The 20,764-nt window shown below is 43.0% G+C and overlaps 1 protein-coding gene across 2 annotated transcripts in view; it reads left to right on the top strand.

The window, feature by feature from the left end:
• The first annotated feature begins 2,902 nt into the window (after positions 1 to 2,902).
• Positions 2,903 to 20,764, top strand: part of EPHA4 (EPH receptor A4) — a 41,164-nt gene continuing 23,302 nt past the window's right edge. For both annotated transcript variants that reach the window (XR_008351018.1, XM_053458731.1), the window contains exons 1-4: positions 2,903 to 3,157; positions 5,244 to 5,311; positions 7,569 to 8,232; positions 18,070 to 18,225. Coding sequence is in view for 1 of the 2 variants with exons in the window: in XM_053458731.1 (XP_053314706.1) it covers positions 3,067 to 3,157; positions 5,244 to 5,311; positions 7,569 to 8,232; positions 18,070 to 18,225 (979 nt within the window). In the remaining variant the exon portion in view is untranslated. The remainder of the gene's footprint in view (positions 3,158 to 5,243; positions 5,312 to 7,568; positions 8,233 to 18,069; positions 18,226 to 20,764) is intronic.

Genomic DNA, 20,764 nt, shown 5'->3' with positions numbered 1-20,764 from the left:
AATATGATAGCACTTTGGCTAATTAATTCCCAACGTGGTGACTTGGCCTTCGGCACGACTTTATAAATTCTGGGAACCTAGTAATAATATATTTCTCCTCCAAAGTACTTAACAACTAAATATAGCGTAAAATAACGAGTTTGCAATTATACTTCAAACTATTGCGAAGGTCTCGGTCCTCGGAGCAACACAAATGCAAATATACGGTTTGTGATATATGTGGAAATGTAAAATTGTTTAATTACGCAGCAGGCAGGGAAATAGTAAACCTCTGACAGACCTGGAACCCTCCTGGCATATTAATTAGGAGACATCTCTGTCTTGGTCACTTGGCCAGGCCGGTTCTTGCCAGTGACGTTTGGGCAACTGCTCACTAGGTGGCGCTCTTGCTTCACTGCGACGAAACGTCTTACAGAAAGTCCCCCGACGGCGTTTAAATCATTGTTCGGCTTGCAGTTTGCCACATGAAAGCAGAAAAGGCTTTAAATTGCCACTTTCTGCACCGCAAACACTGTTAACAACCAAATTCATTAACAAAGCCATCCATTTTTCACTGACAATTGCACTACGCTTACAGAGCTGGCTGGAGTAATAACATACAAGGCTCTTATTTTCATAATCTTTGTGTCTTTGCAGGGCTAGCGGAATGCGGCATAAACAGGGTCATTACCATATTGCAATATTTTAACAGTCGGCTGAGGGTGTAGGAGGTAGGAAGAGGTCGCCCATATTGTTAAGAGCTACCTGGGCTACTCCAAAGGAGATTAGCCTATATTACCTTGTAGTCGACGCAGCACGTGAAGAGTTAATAAATCTCCGGCGTATTTGTGAGTCGTATAAGAATTAAAAAGGAATATTGAAATATTAGCGTATGATGAACAGGATAAACTACTCTGCAGCGGAAACAGTTAAAAATCTAAGATATTACTCAAGGAATGCGGCAAGTCTTTAAAACAGCAGCGCTCCGTAATGACCTACTGGAAATGATTGGAAATTTAAAAGCACTCACACATTAAATGTAAATCTGTCATATTTTAACATTGTCCACAAATTATGCCCTACAAATTATTCTTTTTTTCATAGCTAGGCCCTGAAACTGAATTTACAGCGCTGGACGGAGCTCTCAGGTCTATGCGCAAATTGGGAAGTTACCCGGCATGGGGTGAGCGTCCGTCATTTACTGTGAACCCAATTTAATTTAAAAAAAAAAAAAATTCTGTTAAACTATATCAAATGAAGTATTAATATGGGGGGGTTATGTGTCAAACAGTTAAATACTTAATATGTTTAAAACATTGAAAAATGCACATGTGCGCACACACATATATCTATATAATATATATATATATATCCTTTAGTCATTAATAATATATAATATATATGCAGAATAATATACCGTATATATATATTTATGCATGAATTTAATTTCAATTTATATATACCTTTCTATTTCTATTTATAGATACACATATATATAAAATATATATATTTATTTTATGTGGATGATAATACAATTAATAAAAAGAAATTAAGAATTTAGTATTGTCTCTTGTAACTAAAAATAAATATTCTTATATTTTTGAAGGGCAGCGGAACCTTTTTCCGTTTATTTAAATGTGCATATATGTTTTCTTTTTCAATATATTGGGGCCAAATGAACTAAACACTGCGCACGAACACTTAACATTAACCTTTCTACTGTTTCTTTTCACGTAAAGAGCTGTATTTACTTTTAAGCTTCTAGGAGATAAATAATTCTAATGTTTTTGGACATAAAATATTAGACTATTTTTTTTAGCTGCTGTCTGGCTGGAGGATGACTTCTCAGAAATGGCCCTTCTTGGTGCCTGAGAAGAAAGTGAAGGACTTATGATGCTGGCCGCTGACCTAACATTAAACTGTCTTCTGGGTTTTGGAGACGAGATTCCCTGCAGATGACAGATTTCTGCTTCGCCTTTTAGAGCGGGAGGATCGGCCACATAATTATGATCTAAAATCTTCTAGGAGGCTAATTCTATTTTTCTGCACTAATTGCTGCCATCAGTAAGTGTCATTTTCACCCGTCAGCTGTTTTCAGCCCGCATTGATTGGAAAAGCAAATTTGCAATAAATGCAGAAATTATTAGTACTCAATAACGTCAACAAGCCAGTTAACGCTTTCATTGCCTGGAAGCCCAATCCGGTTTTATATTCCTTGGCTCGTCAAACAAGGTCTGGTCTGACAGTCCCAGCGGATCATTCTTTATGCTGACTGTAGACTCAGAAGGGGTGATAATATTACGGATTTGGATCCCAGGTTATATACGGCAGAATATGAAACAATAAATGATAATAATAGAGCGATATTCGTAACAGTGATGGGGAATTAAGGCAGGCGATTCCTTACTTTGTATTGTAAGAGGAAAAATAAGCAGTCGCATAAACTGCCCAAATGTAGAGAGTCCAATCCCTTTTATGCACTCAAGTGGCTAAGGATGATAGGAGTTGATGTCATCCTAATGCAGAGACAGGTCTGATTTGTGATGCTATTTGTAGTCTAAACCAAATCAGTAAAGAATGAAGTAAATGTGACTGTAAGATGAGGTCTAGGAGCGATTAAGGTCTTTATTGCAGGAAAATGGTTCTTATCTGCCGTCACATTCTATGTTTCTGTGTAACGTGGCGACAAAAGCGAAAGAGTTTCCAGAATGGTGGAAGTCAGAGTGCATCCTGCAGCCCAGCCTCACAGCCGCACTGAGACATCACTGGAGCCCCAGACCTGAGAGCTGAGCAGCCTGCTGCCTTACTGACACTGAACTCAATGGTCTCAGTCACAGCCAGCCAGGTAAACGGGGGCGGGTCCCGCGCTCACTCCGCCCCAGCCCGTCCCCTACTCCTCTGCGATTGGTGAGTGCAGGCTTGAGTGACAGAGAGAAGCGGGGCAGAGGGGTACAGGAGTGCGGCGGTCACGCCCCCTTGGCAGTGTCTTGCAGCTGCACTAAAACTTGGAGCATTTATTCCGCTGGGATATCGCGAGCAGCCGAGCAGCGCAGTCACCGTCCGCACATCAGCCCGAAAACAGCCACCATGGCTGGGATTGTACACTTTCTCTGCTTTGCCCTGCTCTTTGGAGTGTGCTCGGCGGTTACCGGATCTAGGATTTACCCTGCCAATGAAGGTAAGGATAGGGAAGCTCTTCTTACCCCTTGGATCTGCAGTCTGGCTTTTTTTGCCCCAAGCCTTGTTACCCCTCTGGGACAGAGTGGGACACGGAATGGTCACTCAGCTCGTCACTTTACCTCCATCGCTATGGCATCGCGGAGATCCGCTGTGGGGTCGCGGAGATTCGCTGTGGGATCGCGGAGATCGGGATATGCTCCTGAAGAACATTTTCACGGAAGGATAAAGTTCTCGGTGGATCGGGCCGGACGTGAAGTTTAGGGGCCCCTGAAGACCCCTCTGCGGGGGATGACAGACTGCAATCTGTGGCACTAACTATTCATGTGGATCAGCACTAACCCTTATACTGTTCTGTGTATCCAGTGACGGTCCAGCGCCGTGTACACTATGGACTGTATGCAGCATACTGCGAGCTGTGTGCGGTAGTGTATACTGTGCGCTGTACCTCGTATTCCTTGATTCATTATCGTGTAGATGTTATTACACAGAGTACCCCGTATAGTGTGTGCGAACTATAGGGGATGTCCTGTACACAGAGTATACCCGCGGCATTGCGCTCTCTGTATTAGGATGTATGGTGTGAGCTTTGAGAAGTATTGAATTTGGGAGTAATTAACTAATACGGTGTACATGTGCAGCGCCGTGTACACTGCGAACTGGAAATCGCGTCTGGTTGGATGTACCGAGAATTCTGTGTGCTGGCTTGTACTGGCTAGTGCCGTGTACTCCGAGATCAGTGCACAGCGCCGGGTATACTGCCGGCTGGGGGAAAGGTTGCAGGAGGATGGCGGTGTGTGTGGGTTACTGCCTCTTGTGCCAGGAGTCTAACGCCGGGTACCGCTGGCTGGTGTCAGGGCACAGCGCCGCGCACCTGGGTTTCATTTGGGGGAATTAGATGGTGTGTCTATTAACCCTTCCCGGGACAGTCACTAATAATATGTGTAGCAATTATTACTGATTCTGCATTCAGATTCCGGGGATCGACAGTTTATCCAGGATGCCAAATGATGCAAACTGAACATTCGCTACATGTGTGATATGTGTATATGTGTGTATATATATATATATGTGTGTCTGTGTGTGTTTAATATACATGTATGTGATATGTATGTATGAGTGTGTATGTGATATGTATGTATGAGTGTGTATGTGATATGTATGTATGTGTGAATGCATGTATAGATGTGGCAGAGCCATAAAGTTGCCCCAGCGCCAGTCACTCTTTGCATGCAGGTCACGTCTGTCTCTCTCTTGCCTTATCCTCTCTTTTTGTATACATTGAGTTACATTGTTCTCTTTGTAGGGGGTCTAAGAAACCTCCATTCGGGAATCTGGATTACATATAACACTACATTTAATATATATATCTCAACAGTCTAGGAAAGATTAGGGAGGAAGCTGTTATCACTGCCTGGGCATCAACATGACACATAGTCCAGCTACTGGGACACATACCGGGCATACATATATATATATATATATATATATATATACACACACAGTATATATAGTATATATATTATATTATATGATATACATGTACCGGCGAACTGCAAAACTAGATGTCATCACCACATTTTTGTTTCCCGATAATAATTTATAGCCCAAGCAACAAGAATAATAATTGTATAATTTTATAGCACCCCGTATATACATGTGTGTATCTGTGTATGTGCGTGTGTATATATATATAAATGTTTATCTGTATGTGTATATATATATATATATTTAGTGTATAATGAATGAGCGTGCATCGCTCATGGATCTGTGTTGGAATGATATTATAAATGGGGTTCAGTCAGGGGACTGGGTTGGTCGATGATTTCACTATTACAGAGGTTTTATAGTCATGATGTCATGACGTGCACATGTGACATCACCTACATGCATGTTGTTTATTGTGTTTACTGTATGGCCATATATGTTCAGTTAAAATGCATTTTTCCAAGTAACGTGTAACATGTATGTGTCATGTATGCAATATCTGGATCCCGTGCTGCAGCAGTAACTCTGTCCATATGTGTGGCACACGCAGAGACGGTACGCGATCCTCCATTCACACGCATGCACTCTTGTCATTGCAGTTACCCTCCTGGACTCCAGATCCGTGCAGGGAGAACTTGGCTGGATAGCGAGCCCGTTGGAAGGAGGGGTAAGTCGGTGATGAATTGGGAGACTTTTATTAACCCCTTCTGCCCACCGTATCAATTACCTTTTGTTGGGGACGAAACTTTAGATTTCAACGGTGTGACCGTCTTCGGCTCGACGGGAAAAACATGAGAGCTAAATGCCCCCCAAGAGTTTAGGGATTGTTATTAATTATGTGGGTGTATACATGTATGTATGTATGTGTGTGTGTGTATATATATATATATAACCATATTAGGATAAAGGTGATTTTTTTTTTTCATAGTAATTCTTATTTTTTCCTAAATACATTCTGTCTGTTACTATATATATATATATATATATATATACATATATAATGTTTCTGGCTCTATATGTGTCATAATAAATGTGTACAGGGCAGGGTTTATCTAGAAATGAGACATTCCTTTTGGCACCGAAGCCCCTCTTTAACCCCTCTTTAAGTGCCCGTCTCCTACACAGACATATCTGTCTGATTAATCACGTTACATAATAACACGGAGAGCCCACACTCTTTCTGCCCATTTATGGCATATAACCCTAATAATAATTAGATCAAAAATATCTACAATTTATTTTATTTCATTGTACAATTTTTTTTCTGTGATTTTTCTCAAATTAAGATTCAGCACAACTGTTTGGGTCTGTTTTTTTTTGGGGGGGGGGATTTTCCATACTGTTTACTTAGTTCCTCGAGAGAATAATACGTTTTAGTAAATCGAGGATGCTTTGGGATGGTTTATTGGTTTTTTAAAATCTAGAAAATCTCGGTCAAAGAAATCTCTTGGGAATTTAGAATTTATTTTTCGAGGAAAAGAGTTGATAATCCAGAAAGCTTGATCAAGAAAAGCTTTGTTTTTCGGGTATTATTATTTTTTGGTTCATTTCAATGGTTTTTAAGAAGGTGCCCCCCCCCCACACGAGATCTGGAGATAGCCTTAGAAAAGGTGTCATCTCCTTTGGCCCGATTACTTCATGCAGACTTGCTTTCTGGAGTATTTACCAATAAAATACTTTGTGTCATCACATGATTTTAACCCTTTGATTCCGAGAAGGATGAGCACATTCCCGGATCCCTCTGGAACCTGAGAGGTTAAGCGTAGTGTTGGCTTTATTACCGGAGAAGACGTCCGGGTGATGGACAGGCAGCTGGCACCGAACCCGCCGGATATTTACCCCCGATTGTCGCGGTAGACAGCAGCCATTGCGTTTCTAAAGCCTTGTGGGGCTTTTGTTTAGACGCAGCCGTCTTCTTCCCACAGCAGATCTGTACGGGGAGGGCGAGACAAACGTTCTGCGGCTTTGGTGGAAGTAACTCTCCTAATAACTCCATTAAAGTAAACTTTGGGATCCCCGTTAATCAGAAACATAGTGATTTCTTATTACAAAAATAATTGAACTTTCCGACAAGTTCTGCTTCTGGATAGAATGGCAGAGCCGTGTTGCTGCAGCCTTCCTAGAGCAGCGTCTGCTGTTTATCTATTGTGTCTGTAAACAACATAGACGCACACGCATGTACGTGTACCCCGACAGCAGCACGTCGACTCAGAACTTTAATGCACGGACCGGGTCGGCACTTGTTTACAGATTGACCGGTCACCGGACACAATAGAGATACGTAGAATTAGCGGTGACATTCTAGACCGTCGGCGCAGCAGGAATATTTAGGGATTTTACTTGCCGCTTCCCTGTCTCCCCGAGCACGTGACGGCTTCCTCCAAACCCAACGTGCGTATATGTGCTATTTTTATCCCGTTAGTGAAAAATTTAATAGTACAAGCGCGGCTTAGACTCCGATCTGCCCTGACATAGCAGCTCCTCGGCCTTTTCTCCTTTTTGCCTTTGAGCTGCGCATGTCCGTTTCCGGGGGCTCTGGCTGTGTGTCTTCATCCGGTTGGAGAAGAGCTTGCATGGAAAAAATGTTGTTTTTTTTTTAAAAAAAAAGGGATTTTGTGCCCCGGCTTCTCATTAAATGCGGTTTCTCTCCGGAAACTATGGTTTTAGTGATGATTTTAAAAAAGTTTTGGTTACGGTGCAGGGATTCCCAGTGGAGTCATATGACCCGCATTATAGCTTCCACTAAACAGAAATTAGGCCTGGTTTCTGAAGAAATTCTAGAAAACTTTTGGACTTGAGCTATACTATCCTCTTACATCCAATTAGGAATGCTCTAACTTATATTTGGTCTTAAGTTTCAGGGATCAGGTTATAGCTGAAAAGTAATTTTTTTTGTATTTGTAAATTTGTTTTCATCGTTACAGTGGGAGGAAGTGAGCATCATGGATGAGAAGAACACTCCTATCCGAACGTATCAAGTCTGCAACGTAATGGAGCCAAGTCAGAACAATTGGTTACGGACTGACTGGATCCCCCGAAGCGGGGCTCAGAGAGTATACGTTGAGATTAAATTCACATTGAGGGACTGCAACAGTTTGCCTGGGGTGATGGGCACGTGCAAGGAGACATTTAATCTCTACTACTACGAGTCCAACAACGACAAGGAACGTTACATCCGCGAGACCCAGTTTGTCAAAATTGACACCATCGCAGCCGATGAGAGCTTCACTCAGGTGGACATTGGAGATCGGATTATGAAGCTCAATACGGAGGTCAGAGATGTGGGCCCACTCAGCAAGAAGGGCTTCTACTTGGCCTTTCAGGATGTTGGCGCATGCATTGCCCTTGTCTCTGTCCGTGTATTCTACAAGAAGTGTCCTCTGACCGTGAGGAACCTGGCTCAGTTCCCTGACACCATTACTGGCTCAGATACCTCTTCACTGGTGGAGGTCCGTGGTTCATGCGTTAACAACTCTGAGGAAAAAGATGTGCCCAAGATGTACTGTGGGGCTGATGGCGAGTGGCTCGTGCCCATTGGGAACTGCCTTTGTAATGCTGGGTTTGAAGAGCGCAATGGAGGGTGCCAAGGTAAGAACTTCAACTCTATGTTTCCATTTGGAATCGTGTAATTGAATCTGCCGCAAGATGAATAAGACGAGCCATTAATTAGCAGATCCCCTGGGAGGGCAGTTGACAGAAGGGTTGCACACACAAGGCCAAGAGGTCCAGGTGGCAGGGCTGGCATCGAGGGAAATATGAACAAATGGCATGGCAGAAGGCAGGGAGACATACAAAAACTGGCTTAGTACAGATGACTCAGAATGAACCATTGTTGTTTGTGATTTTGGCACTTTATAACCAGAATTTGTATGGTTTGGAAAATAGTTTTCTCTGTGATCCAGCATGTTTCTCAAGTTTACATGGATTGGGGTCTCTAATTATTATTATTATATTATTATTATTATTAGAGCATATTGAGGTTATTTTACATTTTTTCCATGGAGCTCCTTTCCCTGGAGACCCTAACATACACCAGGGCCACAATTATTTCTAGGACAATTCCATACGTTCAGTATACTCCTTTGGGCCATGGTGGCTTTGAATTAAAGAGACCATTTAAAAGCACGTGGACGGAAAACCCAGATGGTGGGTATCTGGAAATTGAAAATAAAAGCGCTATTTATACGTAAAGGAAAATAATAATGACTCACTATAGAGGAGCAGAACATTCTCAGCTGTAGGTACATTCATTCTAAGACAGAACGTATTCATATTTCTCAGTATCATTTCAGACGCTCTGTGGCACTGATTGCAACTGCTGTGGGCTCAGCAGGCAAAACTCTGGCTGTGCATATTGGGAGTTTATAGTCTTAGAAGAACGATTGAGCCGTTACTATTCCTGTTCTGTGTCTGTCTTTTAAAATGTTTATTAATCTATATGTCATGTTTTGATCAGTCATAGGAGGTTTGATAGGTGGTTAAAGTTCTAGTAAAATAGTTGTTATGGTTGTATCTGTTGAAATATAAAGAGTAAGGCTTTTCTGTAGTCTGTATACATTTTAAAAAAAGGCCACAGGACGGAGGAATGTGGAGACAGGGACGTGATCATGAGCTCTTGGGTCAAGACTGAACACTAAATTGCACTTGTTCCAAATATTTGCTCACCCTCATTATCACTACAGCATATAGCGCATGTTTACTGACTTGACCTTTTGGCAACTTCCGGGGGCCAGTGGAAGCCTCCCTGGGTCAGCATCTGGCTTAGGGGTCACCATTTGGCCTGCATTGCCCTGACATCACCCCACTTCTCACATTCAACTTAATATAAAATCATTGGCATTCATAGGAGCTCAAGGGACTCCTCTCTTGAGTGTCCAGTTTGGGCTCACATCTTACACAGAGAAGAGCCATGGGGAGCGACTTTGGGGAAAATGAATTGTTCCTTGGAGAGGAGAAGAAAGATACACCAGGTTGGGGTTGCGACCCCTGCTAGCAGGTTGTTGCTTAGTTGTCTATGGGAGGCTGATCCCTAGCAGACTTAAGACAAGAGGGAGGTCTAGAGGTCACTCAATCCCTCATCCATCTTCCTCGTGTCACTCCTTACTCACAGCCCAAGATTGATTAAGATCTTAGGTTTGACAGAGGCCTGCTGGGTTGCAGTGGACAGGGGTCAGGGACACTGAGTCTGAAGGCTATTCCTTTTCTACAAGATAACCAACAACATCTGAAGTCCAACCCAATCTCACAGTTCAGGCTATGTGGCTGAGAAGATGTCTTACAGTTGCTGCAGTCGTAACGATTTAGAAGCTATCATTATAAATGTATCTGCCTTTGGACCTCTTATTACAGTAGGCAACGGTCTGTGTCCTTCACTGCCATCGGTTCTTTCTGGAGCCATATTATCATAAAAGGACTACATGGGGCAGCCAGATTTCATTTGTAGTAAACCTTTAAAGAGGCAGCCGTGAAGTCTGTAGGGATTTATAGCCAGCGAGATAAATGACTGCTTACTCCAGCTAGCTAAAGGACTGCATCCAGAATACTCATTGGGTTTCTTGCATGACGATGAGCGGTGCCTTTCCGAGATCCATAACTAGGACGCTCATTGTCTCCGTATCTTCCTTTTCTCTTCTATCTACTGTAACAGAAAAGCATCCTTAGCATTCAAAGGAGCAGCAGGTGAATTATATGCAAATTCACATACAATAATTTGCATAAATACATGCACACATTATGAATATTCAGAAGGCTTCACTCCCCGAGCTCAGTCTTGCCTGGGAAAGATTCTTCTCGCTTATCTTGTATCTTCTTATACCCCCAACCCTTCGGTTCTCTCGCTCAAAGTGAATGGAGATTGTCAGCTGTCTGTCGAGAGTCTCCTATTCTTCCACCGCATGCCATGGATCTGCAATTTGCATTTTATATACGCTACTTCATACATAATACCGATTGCCCCCTCCTGTATCTCCCCTATTGCATACATACACTTCGCTGTGTACAAATTGCTTAAAAGGACCCATAGACCAAATGTATTTCTATAGGCACTTGAGCCCCGTCTCTGATCAAATGCAAATATATTCTGTTCCGGTAACTCTTTTCTTTGTTTTATACATTTGGAAGGAGATAGGGGCGAGGTGAGGGTTTTATGTGCTATTAATTCTTCCACCTTCCTGTGTTGGAGGGGCTTAAAAAGACCCCCGTCTCACATGGTGTCCCCTATTTAGAATCAAGGGACGGAAAGGTGGGGACGGGAAGGAGGGCACTGTGTGCATTTATTCACTTTTCTAATAAGAATCACACCGCAGGATAAACAACAATTAGGGCAGAAAAAAAAGATTTGCAGAGCCGACCTAAGAATTTTTTTTTATTCCTATCAGCATGAAGTCCTTGCTGTTGGTTACAAAGCAATTCATTAGCAAGAAAAAAAAAACCCATAGAAATCAAGCGTTGAGTAAATCCACCCCATACGGCTGAAAGGGCCAGCGGGGCCACATACAGCTGCCAGGGCTCAAGGTGTCTGGGGAAAACCTTACGCCCCTGGCCCTGAAAGGGTTAAAGTGTCAGGATCCCTGTAATACAGCGCTGTTGGGTGCTTTATCATTTGGCGTTATGTTGGGTAGGTGGCACTGCTGCTTTGCAATAAGCTTCCAGGCATCAGTCGAATTCACCCGCTCGCTCGCTCAGCGATTAGTTCTCGAGACATCTGTACCCGCGCTGGGATTGTGGACGCGGGGCAGGCTTGAAGACGTTTGTGTATACGGTACAGAGGCGTAGCAGCGTGGTGTTTCTTTTGTAGGTTTCGGTGCGGGTTATTATTTTATTTTTAGCCAGTCACGGCACATTGAAAAGGGCTTTATGTGTGTTGGATGAGGCTGATGGGAGTTGTGGTTCCCGAGGGCATCACTGTAATGAATCGCTTCCAGTTTACAGGGTGAGGGCATGGCAAGTAACTGATTCCGTCTTTACATACAAATGAGGATTAACCCTTTACAGTGCTGCAACAAACATTCCCTTTTCTTTGGTGCATAAATGGTTAAAGCTTTAATGCAAGGAGCCCCTTTAATTAGCTTCGGACATCAGCATAGCGCGCTCAGGTGTATAACCCAGCAATACAAATATTGCCACCAATGCATTCAGGCTCCTTTGGTGGTTCGTCCATCACGTGCCTTTGTAAAGCAACGCAGTACTCCTGACTCTTGGGCCCACCTTCGTCATCTCCTCCACTTCTTACGGTGTCAGGTGCTCATGGGGTTAAATCGCGTCTAGTCGCACAATGATGCAATTTCCCTGCCAAATGCCTGCAGATCATCTTTTAACAGCTGACATTGTTTACCTGCTTTCAGGGCCAGCTATCACAGGCAATAAAACACATGTGGGCCAAGGCCCTTCAGATGCCCCGGTGGGCTGTGGGCTAGGTCCTGTCCCGTGGGCAATCAGGGCATTGGTCCATACACCCTGCGGTTAAAAGCCCCGACCCATGTGAGAATTTTTAGATATCCTCCGTGTCTGCGCCCAGCGAAGGATCCCTCGTCAGGGTGTAACAGGCTCAGAAGGGTGAGTCTTGGTCCTCCCCACCTCTCAACGCTGAGCCTGGATCTCTAGGTTTGGTGCGGAGGCTTACATCGTTCCCACGCCTTATCCTAAGTGCCCGGTTTGTGTTGTACAAAAACAAAACAATAACTACTTCCTTCCCGGTATTTGTGCTCCGCTTCCTATTACCCCTGCTGCCGGTAAGACACGTACAGATAAGGTTTAACCCTTTAGTTTCCACCGACGGTATCTCTGCGAGCTTGCATTCGTATCGGGATACACATTGCTCCTGCTGTGATATGTTGTACCTTCTGAGGTAGCGGTTAATGAAAACTTTTTTTTTTGCTATGTAATTTTAGCACGGGAAATAATTGTTGTGAATACAATAATACAGGGACCAACGATAAATCATCGTTAGAAGAATCATTCCTAGGACCTCTGAATATCCCCAGAAATAATCAAGCAAAAATTTGCCTTGTTCATCATTTTTGCCAGACGTTTAATTGTCATGTGACGAGGGGAAAGAACACAAAAGCCAAATCTCAGGAGTTTTATTTCCTAAACATACCAGATGTCTAAGTGGAACAGCACCTTTAATGGTTCTTTGCATCCCTTTCCTAACTGTTTATGTGGTTTGCAAATAACCAAGAGTGATTTGGACTGTACATAAACACCACGGCTTTCACACCTTTGCAGCCCCTTTAGCACAGCAGGGGGCCGGGGGGGATATATCCAATTTCCTGCTCACAGCTCCGTGCCATATTCTTGCCAAACTTTCCAGATTTGACACCTCTATTCAGAGTAGCCCCGCAAAGTCTGACTGCTGGTGACAACAGAAAACTGAACCTTCAGCGCAGAATACCATATAACTAGACTAGTTCTACGAAAGGAATGGTGTGTGTGCGCATGAATGTGCGTGTGCGCGTGCATAAATTCTACAATGAAAATATTCACAATCAACAGTTGGAACATGAAAACCATTAGTCTTCTTTTATGAGTACATAGATACAATGTTGCATCCCTGGCTGATGATTAACATGACTTTGTTCTTGGAGGGGTTGAAGCATTTACTTCGAGTTGTGGGCCACTTGCCCCTTGGAAGATGCCTGAGAAACGGCTGCTTCATTATCTGCATGGCTGTGCACAGGGAGATTTATAAAGCGTCCTACACAGAAGGGGACACAAGGCTCATTAATATCCCTGTGAATGGGGAAGGAGATTGTGTGTGTGTGTGTGTGTGTGAGTTCGTGGAAGACATGGACTTGGAAATATTTAAGAAAACTTACAACCTTTAAAAGCCCAAAGTTCAGGTTCTTAAGATCAGTACATTAAATGATCTAGCTATACAAGCAGATATATTTCAGATCCTGATGAAGAACGCGCAGTTCCATGACACGTCGAGGCATACGTGGCCATGGAAAATTACATTTCTGGTCATCCTGATTTATGCAGACATAATCTAGCTCTAGTTCAGTTACCTTGTCCGGATAGAATAGAGAAAGCCAAGAAAGGGACCTAGAATGGAATAAAAAAAAAGTTGCTTGCCCTGTGGGGAAAAGAACTATTGTTATGCCGGCTTCATCTACATATTTTTAATCTCTGGCCAAGGAATGAGCCATCCGCATTCTCCGCTCCATGATGAACACTATCCCAGAGGTCATTATAGACCGTGGACTCATTAGTACAATTCTCCCCTTGGTGAAATTTCAAGGTTATTCAAGGGTAAATCATCATGAGCGGGCCATGATTTACACGCCATAATTGTGATTGAAAATTTCAATTACATAGGCAAGGGTCAGATTGGATTTATTATATTTTCCAAAGGGCGTATAAAAAACTGTAAAGGGACAGTGCCATCTATACATGAATGTTTAATGGTCTTTAAATCTCTCCAGAATTCTGGTCTTAGTGAGCATTATACCGAGATGATTTTTCCTAGAATTTCCCTTTCCGTAAATGTTTTGATTCATCATTTCGGTGCATTCTTGCAAACTCTTTTTGAATGGCCTTTTTTATGTATATTTTTGCATATTTAGTATTCTACCGCTGGCCACTCAGTTTCTCAACAACCTCTCCCCATTCTTCATCTGTAATTCCAACTTCTGTACTACTTGGCAGCTCTCAGGACACCACTAATGGTACGCTTCATTTCCACTCCAATAAATCCTACTTGCCCCACGAACAAAGGGGATGAAAAGGGGTTAAACTGAGGCTACCGAGTTTCTTATATGGAAACAGGAGTACAAATTTAAGAGGCATTTCACAGCCATCATAAAAACGTCGCTGGATATCACAGCCATTACAAGAGTGTCCTGGACCATGCATTTTGTTCTTTCTTTTTGGCCGGAGACCACCCATTTCGGCCAATCCAACTACTGGGTGGGTGCTAAAGGTTAAGATTCATTATTTACCGGTTTAAAATATAGGATGCCTCCTTTTTATTGTATCTCATAAGTCAAGAAAAGAATAGTGAGAAATCCGGGCGGAAAAGAATCAAAAAAGGGTAAGACGCGCACATTCATGACCCATAAAACTTTTCACCCCGGTTGCTGCTTATACACGTCGCACGTAAGTTAGTCTGGGTGGTTTGTAGTTTGCAAGGAGTCGTGTTATCGCATCTGTTTGTTAAGGCTTTCCTTTTTAACCATTCTGTGTTATCTGCATTGTGAACCAAGCGCCCGGGAAGCATCGGTTAAAAAATGGTAAGCAATTAAAAATGGACCTAAATCTGGGGCTGAGTGTGTTCCTCTCCTCTTAGGGAACAATACCGAAAGAAAGGCTCTAGAAGACAGGATTAGCGCTCGTCAATCAGCAGTTAACCAATTAATTAGCGCCGAGCATGGGCACCCAGGCGACGTATTTTGCAAACAGGCCGCCCTATGTGGCTGCGTAGTCCCTCTGAGCTATTCTGTACTGCAGCTCCTATGATGGATTCAGTGCGGACAGTATTAATGTCACGGGACGATTAAAAGATCCGGATGTTTAATTATCTTTAAATATTTTGAGTTACATTAGGGGGAAGATTAATGACACAGTTGCCCATTCTTTGCATGGAAATCACATGGCACAGTGACATCACCTGACATCAGAGGGAATTACTAAGCACCCCATTACCATACAAATAGGCATTTTATTTGATAAGTGGAAGCTGCACTTCACAAGTCCTGCCACTGCGTCGAGAGCCACAATTAACATCCACAGTTTAGATTTATAGCTGAAAGGAACGGCGGTGCTTATTTCTTATACACAGCCTGGCTGAACGTTATCAATTCTCGCCAAATGCTGAGAAACTGCAAAATATCAGAAAATTCAAAGTCTAATGTCGGTTATGGTCAAGGACATTTCACTACTTAGGGTCTTAGTGTAAATATTTTTTTTTTATTTTTTCTAATTATCCAAATAAATTAGATTTTTTTTGTCAATATGGCTATTTTAATAAAGCAGAAAAGCACTAAAATATGTTCTAGAGCAGAAGGTTTGACTAATGCCGTAATTATTGGTCTCATAAGTGTATGTTTGCAAATCCCTTCTGCCGTGTTTAAAATCCTCATTCCCACCGAATGATAGCCCGAAAACCTTAGCTTTAGTGATGATACCGGGTCATCGGGGCAAGGGCGATGCTATTGTTCGGGGATAGAAAAAAAAAAAAGAAGAAAAAAAAAACCTCAAAGAAAAGCCAGAGATATTGAATTTGGGGTCTTCTGTATTGAACATGTGAACTAAGCTTGGGACAAAGACTATGGATCCAAAGCTCTTGCAATAAACCTTCCCCTCCCATTCTGCCCCAATTCCATCCAGCAAATCCCCCAACAGAAAAGGGAAGGGACAAAACAGAGCAGAGCATTAAACACGCACCAAAGAGTTTAATTTGGGACCCGGAGAATGGGGGATTTGGTGTGAGAATGCATTAACGGCGCACAATAAACCAGACAATGGCAACACACACAGTGAACGAGTGTCATGCGAAGACCCGTAACGCAATAACATCCTTTATGGGACAAGGCGCGCGCATGCACGGGCAATGGTGTTTATCGCAGGTCCAAAGAGAGCTAGATAGTACTCCAAATCTGGTGTACACTAATATATCTCGGGGAGCGTATGATAAAGCACCAGCATCTGGTGGTTCTGGGGAGCATCTGGTTTGTTTAACCGTAACCTCCAATCATGGATTGGAGGAAAATCCCCGTACAGAAACTCTTCAGTGTCTGCTAGTGCGTTTTATAATCTAGGTAATACGTTCGAGTTCTGTTACTTGGTAGACATGAGGGGGAGAAGCCGTTCATCACTTGTAGAACTGTAAGAATTCACACTCCCCATCATGGAGGCTCTCGGCCTCACTCTAGAATTCAGTATATTCATTTCACGGGAATTTTTATTCTTCTCGGACACCCAATACTTTCAGTACAAAGAGGCTGGCTGTGTTCATTCAGCCGTACGTAAAGTGTTGTCAAGTCCAAAGGGAGAAAAAAAAAAAGAGTGAGGCTTTCTTGCAAACAGTCAGCGGCGGTACACAGGCCGTCTTTGTTTATCGGTGACGGCTGAGTGACAGGCGGTTTCCAGCGGGGTTGCGTTTTGTGCGCAGGGGGATGAGGCTACATTTGATGTGGGGATAGGGGTTTGACCTTCGTCTATCTGTGTGTGCCGAGCCGCGGTTTCAGATTCTTATCAATTTCTCCCCCGAGGCCGTTTGTGAGCCGAGACACTAATCAAACACCTTGCAAGCCACCGGCTCTCAGCTATAGCACAGCGCGAGTAATAGGACGTAGGTGAAGGGACTATTCGCTTCATCGTTAGACAGCACGTTCTTGGGTTAATAACACGCCGCATGTGACCAGGGCCTGCCCAGGCTCCGCTCTTCTGACTTTGAGTCCTAGAAGAACATGCCACGCAAGTGTCCCTCTCTAAGAGACCGAAAGCCCCATGTCTCTTATCCCCCCTCTGACGTCCATCTTATTAGAACATACTTTTTCTTCCTACTGGTTTAGTTAGTTTTAGAAGAAAAATAGTTTTCTGTAGTTTTTTAAAATCATTTAAAAAGTCTTGGTAGAGCTATACTCCTGAGGACATCCTGGAAAGGATGAAGGTCCCTCTATGCTCATCAGACGTATAAAGGAATGAGTAACACACAACAATCACTCCTTTGGCACTCAAGGGTTAAATAAGAAAATTCTATGTAGAAGTGGTAAGGATCAACATGGTGTGGGGAGTACCAATGACAAAACCCAAGGAGGCATCTAAGGGTGGGTGAGACATTATTCTACCCATGCTAAGCCCTGTGTACCCCACTACCACCCAGGTGCCGGGCAGCCATGCCACGGGACTACCGCTGGAACGTTCAGGGTTTCTCGTAGATGCAGAAGATTTAGACTTTTAATTAGTGGGAGGAATAACTTATTATTGAATTAATTATATCAGGTTGGGCTCTACCTGTACAATAAAACAAGGCTTCGCCCATTGCTGGGAGACGCTCCGTTCACAATGGAGACTCCAGAGAGAATGCAGTACCTGCTCCAACCTTTACCTAATCCTGGCCGCGCCGTATGCCGGGGGTGCAATTTATTTCCTCCGGGTATTTTTTAGGGTCAGTTTACCAAAAGTAAAACCCGGACAGTGTTAGTTCTTTGGAAAAGTCAATAAAAGACTTAAATAAACATGGAGCAGTAAGTACATCTGTTAGCACCCAATGAGTAAAGTAAATAAAGTTCATAATTTACTAAGCCGTCGCGGCACAGCGGAAACGGTAGCACAAAACCCGGGACATTTTTTTTTACTTTTACATGGGGGGGGGTTGTCTTTTCGGCAGTTTTTTATAGGACTAAATGGATTATTGCTTCATTTGTGCCGTTTTTTAAACTTTTCTAACCTGCTTTTATTTTTATTTTTTTCTTCTTTCAGCCTGCAAAGCCGGACATTACAAAGCCCTCTCCAAAGACCCCGCGTGTTCCAAGTGTCCGGCGCACAGCTATGCGCTCCGAGAAGGATCAACCTTCTGCACCTGTGACCGGGGCTATTTTCGGGCAGAGACTGACCCCGCATTCATGGCTTGCACCCGTAAGTCCCTCTTTCAGCAGCGTTCCCGTGATGCTTTGTCTGGTGTTTAGTGAAAGGAAGGTTAATTAGATCGTAGCCATACGCTTTCCATCTTCCTCCATTTAAAAAAAAAAAAAAAAAGATTTCTTCGGAGAATTTCAAGTAGCTCGAGAACATATTTTTCAGTTTGTGAGGCTACAGGATCCAAAAATATTCAATTATAACCACCCCCCCCCCCAGAATTGTCACTACAGCTGTCCCTGGAGACATTTGTGAAGATGCCACCCATTGTGGTAGACGGGTGTGTATTACAGTAAAGTGAACAGGCTACGTGGTTCCCACACCACCGTGACCTCCGTGCCCAATGTTCTCAGAAGATATATTGTCCTCAACGTGCAGCTTGTTCGGTCCTCAGCTGCCCACTGGTCACTTGTAGTATGACGGCTGCATGCGTTACTATTATATTTCTAAAGCATAGGGCTAATGCTTTACTGCATTCCGAATAGTGGTGTAGAACTTTATGGTGAGACATAGAATTCGGCGGTGGATCTTAACCATTTGGCCTATCGAGTCTGGCCATTTTCCTGATGCAATCAGTCCTTGTTCTTGTCTTATCTGTATGCCCATATCATGTATGAACTCCCTAGCTGTATTAGCCTCTACCGCTTCTGCTGGGAGGCAGTTTCACCTTATTTTAAGATTACTTGATGCATTTTAAGTGTATACGAGTTCATGGATTCATCTTTCTGTGCTTTTAAATGCTGAAACTCGATTCTTTCTATTTCCAAATGGGCTTTTTGTAGCGTTTGGGTCGTTCTATTTCTCATTCGCTCCTACATTATGCAGCCATCCAGTGCGACGGCCTCGCTAATGAAGAAATAAAACGCGCATATCCCAGCCCTGCGTCTCAAACCAAAGGTAGACTCTGCTCTGCTGGGCTTTAAAATCAGATTTCTGTTCAGCAATGGGAGTGATTAGAAGAGCTAATTAACCCCTTGCTTGCCTTCAGCAGCCTCTATTAGATACACAGCAGCATTGCCTTCGAGTTACTGAAATAATAAATCTGCCGGAAACAACGGCAGCCTGCGGAGTCTATTATCCGTGGGTGAGATTCTTAATCGCCTTTCCTATTATTTCATACTAGTAATCAGTTCTAAATGGGAAGATGAATAAATATATTTATAAAAATGATACATTTATTTTTAATAAAAAAAATGTATTTTTGAATAAATACATCTTATTTCTATAAAAACAAAAATTCACAGCCCCGCTATTGGAATAAAATTCCCTAGGGGAAAACAAATAATGGGCCATTTAACTACTTGACCCAAGATGGCATGCGGTTCCCCAATGTCAAAATATAGCAAAGGCCACTGGCTATAATGATGCCCGTGTGATAAATCTGGAAATTCTTGAATGGTACAACAAGAATTCTTCCATTCACTTTTTTTTTTTTTATTATTATTATTATTTCTTTTTTTTTTTTTTTTTAAATTAGTAATGGGATTTGCTGCTGTGGCCTTTACATCCTACAGAAAATATATTGTTTTCAAACGGCCATTGCAGCCCTATTAATCTCAGCCGCTTCCTCTAATGCATCTTGACAGTTATCCGCGTAATGAGCCCTAATGAAATGACTGGTGGAACCTGCCTGCGAATTCCACCGCCGCCGCGGGGAGAACGCTTGTTGAAATGTAAGGGCAGATTGAAAGCCTGCCCAACCTTCGCTCGCTCCCAAGGTCAAAGATGAAAACGTTTCTACACCGGCTGGTGGATAGCGAGCATCTCTCAGCGGGCTTATTCGCTCCGCATACATTTCGGCACTGCTGGAAGTGACTGCAGTGCGGTGTTTACAAGCTCTTTAGCTACCAAATAGTTAAACGTGTGTTCTGGTCTTTGGATTGCAACCTTCCCGCTTATTCTTTTTTCGAGAACAAAAGGACGTTATTTTAGGATCTGGCAACCCTGACATTTTAAATGCGGAGATCCGTTGCTCCCATGAAGCTCAGCCACATAAAAGGGACAGATATTGCCAGTCCGTTATATATGCTGTGACTGTCCCGTTTCTGTGCGGCTAATCAAAAAAAAAGGGTTGATATGTTAACCATTTATGGAGATATATATATATATATATATATATATTCAAAGCATAGGTGATCGAGAGAGTTGGTTTTTGCACTCGAATGGGCTTGTTTTCTGTAGGATATTAATGAGGCCACTATGGCAGCCGTCCAGCTATGGGACTTCGTTATGATTAGAAGGCATTCACAGTAGCGCCTCTTCCATCATCACCCTAAGCACATCTCATCAGCACTTGAACGGATGGACATAATTAATTAGCTTGGCAGAATACTAGTGGCACATCTGTCTTAGTTTCCCCGGCGTTCCCAAGGCATAAGCAGCAGAGCGGAATTTAAGCCCGAAAGAACCAGCTGCTCCGCTGTGAGCCATTTTGACCTTAAGGGAGGCTTGTGGCTTCATTGTTTCAGTAGGAATCCCCTTTGTAAAAGGCTTGGGCCCTTCCAATTGTGGCTGTAATTGCCCCGTTGTGTGCCTGGGC

This window comes from Spea bombifrons, chromosome 3, assembly GCF_027358695.1.
Source record: "Spea bombifrons isolate aSpeBom1 chromosome 3, aSpeBom1.2.pri, whole genome shotgun sequence".
NCBI lineage: Eukaryota > Metazoa > Chordata > Amphibia > Anura > Pelobatidae > Spea > Spea bombifrons.
Note: the sequence above shows the minus strand (reverse complement) of the source record. Positions and strands in the feature narration are given on the sequence as shown.